At 37.6% G+C, this 13697-nt stretch overlaps 1 protein-coding gene across 1 annotated transcript in view; it reads right to left on the reverse strand.

Annotated features, from left to right (window-relative positions):
• Positions 1–8515: 8515 nt before the first annotated feature.
• LOC138032446 (uncharacterized) overlaps positions 8516–13697 on the reverse strand; it is a 12479-nt gene continuing 7297 nt past the window's right edge. The window contains exon 6 of the mRNA XM_068880126.1: positions 8516–9346. Coding sequence (XP_068736227.1) covers positions 9215–9346 — 132 coding nt within the window. The 3' untranslated portion in view covers positions 8516–9214. The remainder of the gene's footprint in view (positions 9347–13697) is intronic.

Consider the following 13697-nt stretch of genomic DNA (forward strand, 5'->3'; position numbering starts at 1 on the left):
GTCATACATAGACGTCACCTTTCTGAGCTTAAACCAAGAGTAAGGTGGCTGGAACCAGTTTCACCCCTTCTTAAGGACCTTTATCACTACCAAATCTCCCGGGAACTACCTAGGTCCGTGGGTCTTCCGTCCATTTGATTTCCATGAAAAATGGAAAATGAAAAAATGGATTTTGTATTTTTAATGTTTCATTTGTTTTTACCAAGGAACGTTGAGAATAAAATTCCAACAAACACAAACATGAAAATCATGGTTTCTTATTGAATGCAAATTAAAAATGACAATACAAATCTTTAATTTTTATTTGCAAAGGAAGAAAGAAGAATTGAATAGGGTCCGTGGGTCTTCCGTCCATTTGATTTCCATGAAAAATGGAAAATGAAAAAATGGATTTTGTATTTTTAATGTTTCATTTGTTTTTACCAAGGAACGTTGAGAATAAAATTCCAACAAACACAAACATGAAAATCATGGTTTCTTATTGAATGCAAATTAAAAATGACAATACAAATCTTTAATTTTTATTTGCAAAGGAAGAAAGAAGAATTGAATAGCAGCCAATCGATTTGAAATTATTCTTTTTCAGAACCTTTCCAATCGGGGTCTAATTCTTTGATTTTTCAAGGAAGGGGCTTTCAAGATGGAAGAAATGATCCATGCAGTAAATATCCGATCAATTTTCAATTTTCCTCTGTCGAGGATCAAATAAAAATGAAAAATTGACAAACCCTTCCGCACCATTGGACGGACAAGTCGAGACCGCAACTGACAGGGCTGGGGTTGGGAGAAGTCACGCAACCCTTGGAGGGGAGGGGAGGGGAGTTGAGTTATGGCGGCTACAAGGCTCTACTAGGAGTCATATTTTTATTTCCTCGCCACAAATGTGAAACCTATATGGTTCCCTGCATGTTCAGACGTTTTCAACGACTTGGACCTCCACTAGGCTGCCTTTTGAAAGGCCAAAAATTCACATGCGCCTGGTACGTGATATTTGCATTTGCTCGAAGTAGTATTTGTATGAATCGAAATACATCAAATAAAGCAACTTTTCCAGAATGAGACGACAACAAAAAGTTTGAAATCGCAGGAAAATTAACGCTACCGAGGCGAAATTATGGTTTTCAGTCAAGTTTGCCCCTTGAATAAGCTTATAAATCAGCGCTCTTTCTTTCCAAACTCGTGGGTTTTTATTTTTCATTTATTTTCAAGAATACATTTTCACATGTATAAATTAAGCTGTTCAAAGCACTGAATTTAAACACATCATGGATCACACTCTCACAAGCTTAGCTGGTAAAATTATAATTGTGTCACATACATTTTCCTTTTATCTTATATGAATAACCTGAGCAGTACTCAATAATAAGGGATGTGATTTCACGGAGGATAAAGTAAAACATGAGGATAAAGTCAAACAAGCGGCTGAAATTTGAAGCTATGAGCAATACTCATAAGTGAGGTCTCGGAATAACTGAATTGCATTTTGGAACAATGGTGGATTTCCATTTACTACATTTTCAAACACAGTGAGAAAATCAGGAAAATGTGAATGGAAGTGTTTCCTTCTTGCTGAACTTTGGCATCCATCACAAGACAATGGGCCTATACCAAATTCTGGCCAGGTTGTCAATTGCCCCCCACTTCCTTCAAATAACTGAACAGCCACCGCTGTTGTTGGAACAACATCTGGTGTCACCTTCACTGTCTTGTCCATAGCTGCTTGCATGTTGTTTGGATGTACTCTCTGTTCTATTGTAATGCAGAGAGAATATGAACATACCGGTAGCTAGTGATTTAAGAACATGGTGATAGAGTGATTTTACTTGATCCATGAAATATATAGTGGAATATTACACACTATATGTCTGTAAAAGTCCCTATCACATGGTGTATACAAGATTGAGGATGAAAAAACTGACACAAAAACAGAACACACAATAATGACACAACTGAAGAGATAAATTATACGACTGTTATTGTAATACTTTTCTTCGTTTATTAGTCTAAACGTCAGAAATTTTTACAAAAGATCGTGGGGTGTTTCGTGTAAATAGTCTGAGTAACAGAAAAACAATAGGGCTAATTAGGAGGTAGTGTTACACAATAACTATTATTCTCTGTTTCACGGGTCAAGTAAAATCACTCTATCACCACGTTCTTAAATCACTAGCTACCAGTATGTTCATATTCTGTCTGCACTACAATAGAACAGAGAGTACATCCAAACAATATGCAAGCAGCTATGGACAAGAGAGTGAAGGTGACACCAGATGTTGTTCCAACAACAGCGGTGGCTGTTCAGTTATTTGAAGGAAGTGGGGGCAATTGAGAACCTGGCCAGAATTTGGTATAGACCCATTGTCTTGTGATGGATGCCAAAGTGGGCAACCCTAAAACCCGGAATCCGGAATCCGGAATCACAAGTCATTGTTTTACCAATACAGAGAGTAAAAAATATCCTAAACATTCATAAAAGCTAACCTTAGGCCTAATTAGGCCTAAACAAACGTTTTTAGGCCTAAGGTTAGCTTTTATGAATGTTTAGGATAGTTTTTACTCTCTGTATTGGTAAAACAATGACCTGTGATTTCGGATTCTGGATTCCAGATTTTAGGGTTGCCCTGCCAAAGTTCAGCAAGAAGGAAACACTTCCATTCACATTTTCCTGATTTTCTCACTGTGTTTGAAAATGTAGTAAATGGAAATCCACCATTGTTCCAAAATGCAATTCAGTTATTCCGAGACCTCACTTATGAGTATTGCTCATAGCTTCAAATTTCAGCCGCTTGTTTGACTTTATCCTCATGTTTTACTTTATCCTCCGTGAAATCACATCCCTTATTATTGAGTACTGCTCAGGTTATTCCTATAAGATAAAAGGAAAATGTATGTGACACAATTATAATTTTACCAGCTAAGCTTGTGAGAGTGTGATCCATGATGTGTTTAAATTCAGTGCTTTGAACAGCTTAATTTATACATGTGAAAATGTATTCTTGAAAACAAATGAAAAATAAAAACCCACGAGTTTGGAAAGAAAGAGCGCTGATTTATAAGCTTATTCAAGGGGCAAACTTGACTGAAAACCATAATTTCGCCTCGGTAGCGTTAATTTTCCTGCGATTTCAAACTTTTTGTTGTCGTCCCATTCTGGAAAAGTTGCTTTATTTGATGTATTTCGATTCATACAAATACTACTTCGAGCAAATGCAAATATCACGTACCTGGCGCATGTGAATTTTTGGCCTTTCAAAAGGCAGCCTAGTGGAGGTCCAAGTCGTTGAAAACGTCTGAACATGCAGGGAACCATATAGGTTTCACATTTGTGGCGAGGAAATAAAAATATGACTCCTAGTAGAGCCTTGTAGCCGCCATAACTCAATTCCCCTCCCCTCCCCTCCAAGGGTTGCGTGACTTCTCCCAACCCCAGCCCTATCAGTTGCGGTCTCGACTTGTCCGTCCAATGGTGCGGAAGGGTTTGTCAATTTTTCATTTTTATTTGATCCTCGACAGAGGAAAATTGAAAATTGATCGGATATTTACTGCATGGATCATTTCCTCCATCTTGAAAGCCCCTTCCTTGAAAAATCAAAGAATTAGACCCCGATTGGAAAGGTTCTGAAAAAGAATAATTTCAAATCGATTGGCTGCTATTCAATTCTTCTTTCTTCCTTTGCAAATAAAAATTAAAGATTTGTATTGTCATTTTTAATTTGCATTCAATAAGAAACCATGATTTTCATGTTTGTGTTTGTTGGAATTTTATTCTCAACGTTCCTTGGTAAAAACAAATGAAACATTAAAAATACAAAATCCATTTTTTCATTTTCCATTTTTCATGGAAATCAAATGGACGGAAGACCCACGGACCTACCTACCGTGGCTTTTTTCCATTTTTTTTTTTTCACCAATTTCGTTATTTTCGCGATTTCAAAAAAGAAAATAAGGCAAGAAGTGGATTTAGTGCTCTTATTTAGTGCTTTTATTTGATCGGAATCAAATTTATATATATTTAACGAGTATCGTAACTGGTCAGAAATAAACCAATCATATTGCACAATACATAGTAGAAATTGGCGCGGTTTTCGCACACTGTTTACATCTGATCTGTCGAAGCGAAGGTGGCCAACGTGGATTTCAATTCACTTCAAAAGGAATTCTTAGGCGCCCTTCCCTTGGGTTTTGAGGAGGTGAAAAACCTTGCTTTGCAGAAAGTGGAGAAGATTACTTCTCTAGCTGGCGTCCAGCCATTTGCAAACACACAAGGTAAGCTACTTTTATGGGTGTTCTTTTGAAATTTGAGCGGGTTAGAGCTGCAAGTCACCATGCCAAATAGTTTCCATAAAACTTTACTTCTGAAAAATTCATGAATTGGAAACTTTTCTGATTTTCTAGTGCCTAAAGTTTCCAATTCATGAATTTTTCAGAAGCGCAGTTTGTAAAAACTATTTTAAATCACTTTTCCACACAAACACTGTTAATTTCAGACGTATTTGCCTTCTCATTATTGATAAGATGGCTTCCAAAACCATCATGAGAAGATCTATTCATGCTGCAAACTCACTCAAACTCATTATTACTCGAACTCGGCTTTGATAGATCTCACGCATTCAGACAAGTTTCCCACGCCCAACTGACAATAGTGAGCATAATTGCTTAAAAACCGATTAAATAGAAATTCAATTTTTTTTTGGGCGATAAACAGTTGGTGAGTCCAGTTTTGAAGTCGTCAAAAATCCTTCTACACCCTCAGTTATCTTCGAAAATCGTCAGGAAATCTTCGGCAATTGTCGGAAGTCGTCGGGAAATCTTCGGCGATCTTTGGAAGCCTTCGGAAATTTTTGGACGAATATTATCTAGACGTCTCCAGATTTTCGTACTCTGGGGGTTGGCAGGTATGACTGTATCACATAAAAGAAATGTTATGATACCATACCAAACACCAATTATTGCTTAACAAAATGCGCTCACTATTTTGACGTAATAGGTTACCGTGGCAACATGAAAGCTCTCCAAAAACACCCTATATTTCGTCTTTACTTGCTTATATCTTAAAAATGAACTCGGTGACCCCCATTTTTTATTGTAAAATAGTAATTAGCAATTTGAAATAGGACGTACTATCTGCAAAGTTAAAAAAATTCTTGGGAGCCAATTCAGGGATACCTTAAATTTTCGAAAATTTGAGGTAGTTTGAATTGGCTCCCAATAATTTTATTGGATCTTTAAACAAAATATACCCTTATGGAGCTCAAGAATGGAATGTCAATTCAATAAACGACAAACTGCGCTGAAAAACAAATAACTGGAATCTTAATTAAAGTGACGGATAATGAACTTAGACAACATTATTATTTTATCTTCAGCCGTTGGATATCAAAGTGAGCTGTATTTGTAATATTTTACTAACTGTGGCATTGCATATGTACATAACTCTGAAACCAAATGGCAAATATTCTCTGGTAACTTTTTGTGGTTGGATATGGGTCAGTAACAAGGGGCTGGACAATATGTAAGCCAGTGAACCATGCACCCATTTTAAAACGGTTAGCTTTCAATAACTGTGTGACTCGTATGTTGACTCGCATAACTCGCAGCCATGGCTCGCAAGCCCTGCAGTCATGGCTCGCAGCCATGGCTCACATGACTCGCATGCCTTGCTGGCTCGCACATTGTCCTAACTCGTTTTACAAAGGAATCGAACACCTTGAATGGATCTCTGTTGTCTGGCTATTTATAATTTTAATTATTTATTTGGAATCAACTCTCCACAATTTGACTAATTCATTTTGGGCAAGAATTATTTGAAAGAAAGCTTGTTGTCCATTTTTTGCTTCAATGATTCAATGAACTGGTTCTTCAGGGTTTGATCCGAAACACTGGTGGGAAATGTATTTAGTTCCGTGCACACTCCTATTAGAAACCAGGTTCCTAATAGGAGTGTCTTGCTTGCTTGCACGCATGCAAGGAAATGGGAAATTTTTTCTTCCCTCTAATATAGCAAATAGTTTGTTGTTTGTTTCAATAACATTTTTGACTTGAAAAGGTTTTTGTGAGATTTTTCTGCCTTTGCGGTAAAATGAAGTTTTTTTGGGAAGCCAACAATACTTCTTTAATTAAAGGTGAGTTTTTACATTATTGAGCAAATTATTTTTACAAACAAGAAAGACTGTATGGTAAGCAGTGTTTTGTTTCCAGACTGAGCAGCTCTGGGGATGATTTGAAATATGCCGCATCAGAGCTCGATCCCCTGGCCTTCTTCTTCCATTGTAGGAGTTATACGTTACCAGGAGTTACTTCCTAGGCTTTTTTCTTTTCGGATTGGCCATGCCAGCACTACTCCTGGGAAAAATCCAGTTTCATCACCTTCACCAGTGTTCCAGGTTAAGAGTCAGGTCTCGGGTCATAACCCAACAAAGAAGGCTTCCTGACCTGACAGATGAAATGTAAATATTCACAAGACAGTTTTAACTGTCTTGTGAATATTTAAATATTTGTAATATTTAAATGTATTTATATTTTTTGTGTAATATTTAAAAATATTACAACAAAATTAAAAAAACGAAAGATGGATGTCTCTTGGCTAAAAAGTACATTGATGAACTCTGAAAGTGACGAATGGTTACATTCTTCCCTGTTGTTCGTTCAATGTACACAAGAACGTTGACACAAGGTGATCACATGCACCTTTGTGGTCGCCTGGCACATGATAAATTTCTTCCTTTTGAGAGAAGAACATCACAAGCTTCCCCTTGATTCATAGAACACGTACAGAATGTAGAAATGTTAGCGTTTTTACGATCGATTGTCATTAATCTTTCGATAAGAATTCGAAATTCAGAGTTTTACATAAAAACTAGTTTTAATTATTTTTTTCTTCATCTGTCTTGTGGCTTGCCTTTTACTGTTAACTTCAGGCTTTTGCGATACTATTTGGTAAAAATTTGACCTGCCATCCGATTAGACTGAAACAAAGAGGAATTAAGAAGCGGAAACAACATGCTCAGTCCTTCCTTAGTGTGTGGAATGAACGTTTATTTAGTGCAACTGCAAGACGTGCATGACATTCAGGAAAATGTCGGTCAGAGCAATTTGCGGTTAGTTTTTTTTTTGACTGACTATTTAACTTAAAGAAGGAACGTTTGAGTTTTACTCAAGAGCGAGTTTTGTTATCTTTGAACTGAATTTATTAATAAAGCTTAAAAAAGTAAAAGTCCCCAAAATGGGAGAGGACATTACAAAATAATTCAACATGTGAGCCCTTCTTGCTCTCCCCCCTCCCCAAAGGGCCATTGCTGGTAGGCCATCTGGGTGACCCCTCAAATGGTCTAAATGACTGCTTACTTGAAAAATTAACTAAAGGCTGCCGTTCAATACCATCCAACTCAGTGCCTTCTGTTTTTGTGTAACACGTACCACAGGCAACCCAGTTTACGCTCATGGAGTGTCCAGTTTTTTTTATTAAACCAGTTCACGCTCTTGAGAGCATATTTGGGGGATCAGGGCAACATGGCACGAAATTTAATGGTTTGTATGGAAATTCAAAGGTAATAAGCTGTATATGACTCTTTTTTTTTTTACTTTCACCTTCATAAACCAAACAAGTCCAAAATCACAACCGAGATGAACTGGACTTGGTATCTATTCTAGGTAATTCCTAAATATTGCTTTTTTGTCAGATCATACATTCTCTGTAATTTTGTGCCTTTGGAATTATAGGAAATGTATGGTAGAAACTTAGTTTGATAACATAATTTATACAATAGCCATTCTCTCTAACTTTCTTCTGCCACACATTTTTTAACATTCAATTAGGGTAGCCCCTGCTTTCAAGTCAGCTTGCTCTTCAATGTCGTTGCTAGGGACTAATACAATAATACTAAATAACTATTAAAATTAACATTATTAACTTGAATTTAATTTGAGAAGTACTTTCACATCCTCGTACTTTCAAAAGCTCCCCCTTTCTTTTACGGTCAGTATAGATTGGGTCTAAAAAATGCAGACTGAGGCCTAGGCCTAGCCTGGGCCGAGACCTATTTTGTACTGAAGTCTGCATTTTAGACCCAGGTTAGGTTAGGGTTAGGTTCCCAGCCAGCCAGGCACTCCGGAAGGCCTGTCTTTTTTTAATAGCAGTGGAATACCAAATTAGCGCCCAGCTCGCTGAACCCTCTTCAAAATGGTCTGAGACGCCGGCAAACAACGAGGAATACATTGCAGCAACAAGGTGAGTAAATTCTATTCACAGAACATTACATCTTATCCAATTTGAAACAAAACCGTTGAGTTCCTCAAATGGTGTCTTCATAACACAACACCGCTAGAAAGTCACATACATGTTCGTGTTGTGAGCTTGGTATACCTGTGGCCAGAAATTAGATTATTTCATGTCCACACTTCATCTAATCACACACATGCATGAAGAGCATGTAAACTAGCTTGAGACAAATTGACTTCCACTAAGAAAAACACTCACAACCATTCACATGCCACTCCAAAAGAAGATACAACTCTAGGAAATTTAAATGATTCCTTTTATTTTCACAGTTTTCTAATTTTTAGAGACAGTGAAATTTTAACATCACGTTGATGATATTCATGCCTGGGGCCCAATATGTACAAAATGTAGACCTAAAACACCAAATATATCTTGGTTTATAACAAAATAATATCTATTCTATTGAAAAAATGACAACAGTCTAGCTAGCATGTACATAATTATAGATTTGAAATTAAAAAAAAAAATTAGCATAGTCTTTTTTCCATGTGAATATGTTGACACTTGGACAATAAGCAGTAGCTAAACTCGTTCTAGCAGTGCTTTTGAAATTTTAAAATCAGGTTACTTCTGAATCAAATCAGTAAAAAATGAAATGATGTGCACAATCTTTCTTCCCTCTCAAAATTAAGACATACACTATGTTATAGCTTTTTATAGGCATCACAATTCATGTACCTGAAATTGACAGCAAATTTTAGAGCTTCTTTGCGATAAATACAAAAAAGAACCCTCGGAATGAGATATTGTTCAAACTCACTGCCTAATCTTAAATTTGGCATCCATTACTTTGTCTACACAGAAAAAGTGTTATCTTCTAAAGATATTTTTGCAAGCACAGCTGGTTCTAACTTTTGATAGTGAAGACCAATACTATTATTTACTACAGACACACTAGGAAAGGCCCCATTGTAATTATCTTTATTTTACAACTGTTTACACATCCACCTTCCCTACAGACCCTCCCTCTGAACCAGGAACAGCTGAAGCTCCAGCAGTTAATACAGGTGGTGCATTATTAGTCTCTGTGTTATTGTATGGTGGTGGGCGGTCTTCCACTGATGGTAACTGTAAAGACAAAAAGCACACTGGAAGTTTATACTTGAGACTTGAGACCACATCTTGTGCTTTAGGGGAAACTAAGCCTCTTTTGTGACTGTTGTAAATATTCTAAAATTAATCAATGTTGGCCACCCAACTAGTTTATCTTCAAAGTTATTTTCAATTTGGGTGGCCAGTTACTAATATCTTTACATTTTTCTCTTTGTCTGGGTACAATGATTTAAATTTATTTGTGACATACTACACTGTACAGTCCAAATAAACTCTCCCATGTACAAGAAAGATGATAAATCCTCACCTAAAAACTACAGGCCAATCTCATGGAACACGTTTTGTGCAGTAATCTGTCTAATCATCTAGAGATCAATACTATCCTTAACCTTCATCAACTTGGCCTCCGGAAAGGCTTCTCTACTGAGACACAGCTTATCTCTGTCTTGAACGCTTGGTTATCCTTGCTGGACAAGCGCATCAGAACAGATGTACTCTTCATTGCTTTTTCAAAAGCCTTTGACTAAGTTCCCCGCCAGAGACTCCTACTTAAGCTTAATTATTATAGCATATAATATTATAATGGTTTTATTGAAACACATTTTTCAATTAAAAAATGAATTACAATCACAGCAACATCATTTTAAAAGTAACTTGTTTTTTCTTCGCTGCAGCAAACTACATGTACAGCGACACTACATACCCTAGGGAGTCGTTGTTCTGGGTATTTACAATTAAAAAAACATTAAAAAACATAGTGAATATAAAGATAATATAAAAATGTAGATTCTAAATATTATTATTAAAAGAAATTATTGTACTAAGAAAAAACCTTCTTTTAAGCCGCTCCGTTCTACGTTTATATAGGGTTCTGTGGGTAGGATTTCTCATGGTATGTCCATGCATGCTCACCCTTGTCATTGTCAGGTGCTTTGAGAGAGGGCCTTTCCCGTCAATTTTCTTTAAAGTTCTAATACAAAATTCATTGCAGTGTACGTCCAACCTTGGGCAGTCAGCAAGTTCACGTGCCCTGCTATAGGTTTGTTTGGGAAAGATAATACCAAAAGCTTGTTTCTGGACTCTTTTGAGCTGTTCAGACAAATAGGAAGGAAGAGCATAATGCCACACTACGCAGCTATATATTCCAAAATAGAGCGTATTAAAGACACATAAATTGAGACTAAGTCAGCTGCTGGGACACTGCCCCGACATAAAACACGTAGAATATGCAAGCGTTTCTATGCCTAAGCAACCACTGATGATGTGTTCATTCCACTTAAAGTCATTCTGAATAATAAGCCCCAGGACCTTATGTGAGGTTAACAATTCTAACGGTTGATCATCAGTTGTTAAGGGGGCTAACTGGGGTTTTCCTTGAAGAAACACAAATGCAACTCCTTGCATTTCTTAGCGTTAAGACGCATCCAGTTGCCGGAGGCCCAGCTGTTTATATAGTTGAGTGTAGACTGGGAGGATGATAAGCTACCCTTACTAAGGTTCTCTGACAACGAGACATCATCCACATACTTCTACATTCCAAAATTAGGTGACATGGCCCTCCCCAAATCACTGCTTTAACCGGGAGCCTGTCTGAAAATGTCTGACTTAACTTAACACGTCGTTTTCTATCAGATAGAAAGTTGATGATCCAAGGGATGAGACAAAGTCAAACGTTAAGGTTAATAAGCTTTTGGACAAGGATGTTATAACCAATACGGTCAAAAGTTTTTGAAAAATCCAGTAGACTCTGAGATGTTCATTAGGACTGTCTAGTTGTAAAAGTCAATTATGGACCATATCTAACGGACAGTAAGATGTGGATGTTCCTTTTAGGCAGCCAAACTGCATAAGGTCAATCTTATCCCTGACATCCTCAATCAACCATGAAACCACAACATCTTCTAAAACCTTGGAAAGGAAGGGTGTAAGTGAGATTGGTCTTACATCACTCTCACATGTGGGCTTTGTGATTTTAGGGATTGGGATGATATTAGATTCCTTCCATGAGATTGGCATAACCCCAGATGACAAAGATACATTAAAAATAGTAACAGCTGGAGTTGCTAGTTCACAAGCATACTCTTCAAAGATTCTGCTAGGAATATTATCGGGCCCATGGGCCTTATTGGGCTGAATTGCAGTAAGTTTTTTTACATACTTCATAAGGTTGTACCATAGGTAACCTATCACCTGTGAGGAAGAAAGCTGGCAGCAAAGGCAAATCAAGCAGGGGGTGTCTGAATTTACAGATGTAAAGAACTTATTAAGCGCATAGACTAATTCAGGATCAGATAAGGTCTTACCATCACGCTCTAATAAGAGGTGAGTGGACTTCTCAGATCTACCAGACATCTTATTAACTATCCCCACCACTTACAGCAGTTATCTTTCTTTAGATCTTGCACTTTGGTTTTATAAAACCATGGACTTTGTTTCCATGGGAGTGGGGGGTTTGAATGGAAAGCCTTTCAACGTTTTTTGACAAGCATTTTAATTGATGGAGTTATCCATGGCTTATCTGAATGGTGGAATTTATATTATAGACTTCAAAGGGAAGAAGCGATCTACTGATCTTGTTATATCTGGCATGAAAGAGCTAACAAGCTTGTCCACAGATGGATTAATCAAATCCAAACCACCAAAACAGTTATGGGTAGAGACCCACCTGGCAATGACTTTTGCTTCTAAGATTTACCCTGGGTAACCATCTCAAGGAATTATGATCACTAGTTCCTAGAGGGGCCGAAACTTGAGGTTTATCATAGAGGTGAAACAGGTTAGTAATATTATTGTAAGATCTAGTATCGATGTCCCCCTAGTAGGTTGATCAATAACCTGTTTCAGACTATAACAAGCTAACAAATTTGATATGTTAAAGTCATTAAAAGTCCCCAAGGAGTACAATTCCACAATCAGGGTATTGGTTACGTAGTAGTGATAACCAGGTAGTCGTTTAGATCTTGGTGGTCCTTAGCGCTTAGTCCAGGTTGGTGGTAGACAACACAAACCATAAAGCAAGAAAGTGGTCTAGGAAGATGTGTTGGGCGCAAAGAGAACCACAGACACTCAAAGTTAGGATCTTCGATGTCAGGCCTGCGCTTAGCGGAAATGTCATCAAATATAAATACACAAGCTCCGCCACCAGGGTGGACAGATCAGTCTTTATGAAAGATTTTATATCCATTAATAAAAGATAAGACCATTCGATATGTCATCTCTCAACCATGACTCCGTTACAGCAACAACGTCTGCAGAATAAACAAGTAGTGCTGCAGATAATTCTTCAATCTTGGGTAGTAATGATCGCGCGTTTATCAAGCCAAAAGTTAGAAGTGTTCGCTTTACTGATTGATTGTCCTCTGTTTCAGAGTCTTTTGTTAGCTGGACTTGATGCTTGTTGATGTTCACTGTAATTAGAACGGAGCTTTGTTGATAACCACTAGAGCATGACCTTTGCAGAGTCCAAGTTTGAATATTTAATAAGTTTGAATTAAGTTCCTTAAAAGGCCTTGAGTTGTTGAAATTTCTTCCAGTTGTAAAATAAGCTTTAACACTATGGATCCTCAAATGTTCACGACCTCGCTGACCTCTGGTTGGAGCTAGCAAATTCAGATCTTTTAGTCATTCCCAAACATCAGATGACAGATCCCTCTGTCGCAGTGGAACATGGCCACTCACAAACTTCATGGTGTTTCGTATCGAAAATAGGCTAGCTTTTGAGTAGAAATGCATGTTCTTGGCAGGAATAGAAGAACCAGAGTATCTTGTTAATAAATTTTGGTCAGTAAACGGACGTAGGTAAAATTTGAATAAATGAGGAGCGACAAAGACTGCAGCCAACCGGCACAATTACATGTAACGGCATCACTGGTGACAGTCTTTTTTGGATTGAGAACTTCCTTTTCAACCTCACTCAGTGTGTCCCCCAAGGCAAAGTCCTAGGTCCCCTCTTGTTCCTATCTACATCAACAATATTGTCTATAACCTCAACTCTAAAATCAAGTTACGGTATTTGCTGATGATGCTGTTCTCTCTTCTGAAATCTCAAGTGTTCATGATGCCAGACCTTGACACTCTATCCTGCCGGGCCACTATTCTGCAAATGAATTTTAATTTAACTAAATGTAATATAATGTCAATTACCAGGTCCCCTCTTAAGTCCCCAGCTACATGTAGTTACAGGCTTTGTAATGGCCCACTACAATGCAGCCAATATGTTAAGACCCTTGGAAGCGTACAACTCTCTCGTCAGACCTCATGTAGAATATGCATCAGCCGCTTGGAATCTGTTTGAAAAACCACACAAAAAAGCATTGGAGGCTGTCCAACGTTGCGCTGTCAGATTTGTCTGCTCCGATTACTCAAA

The sequence above is a fragment of the Montipora capricornis genome, chromosome 14 (assembly GCF_036669925.1).
Source record: "Montipora capricornis isolate CH-2021 chromosome 14, ASM3666992v2, whole genome shotgun sequence".
NCBI lineage: Eukaryota > Metazoa > Cnidaria > Anthozoa > Scleractinia > Acroporidae > Montipora > Montipora capricornis.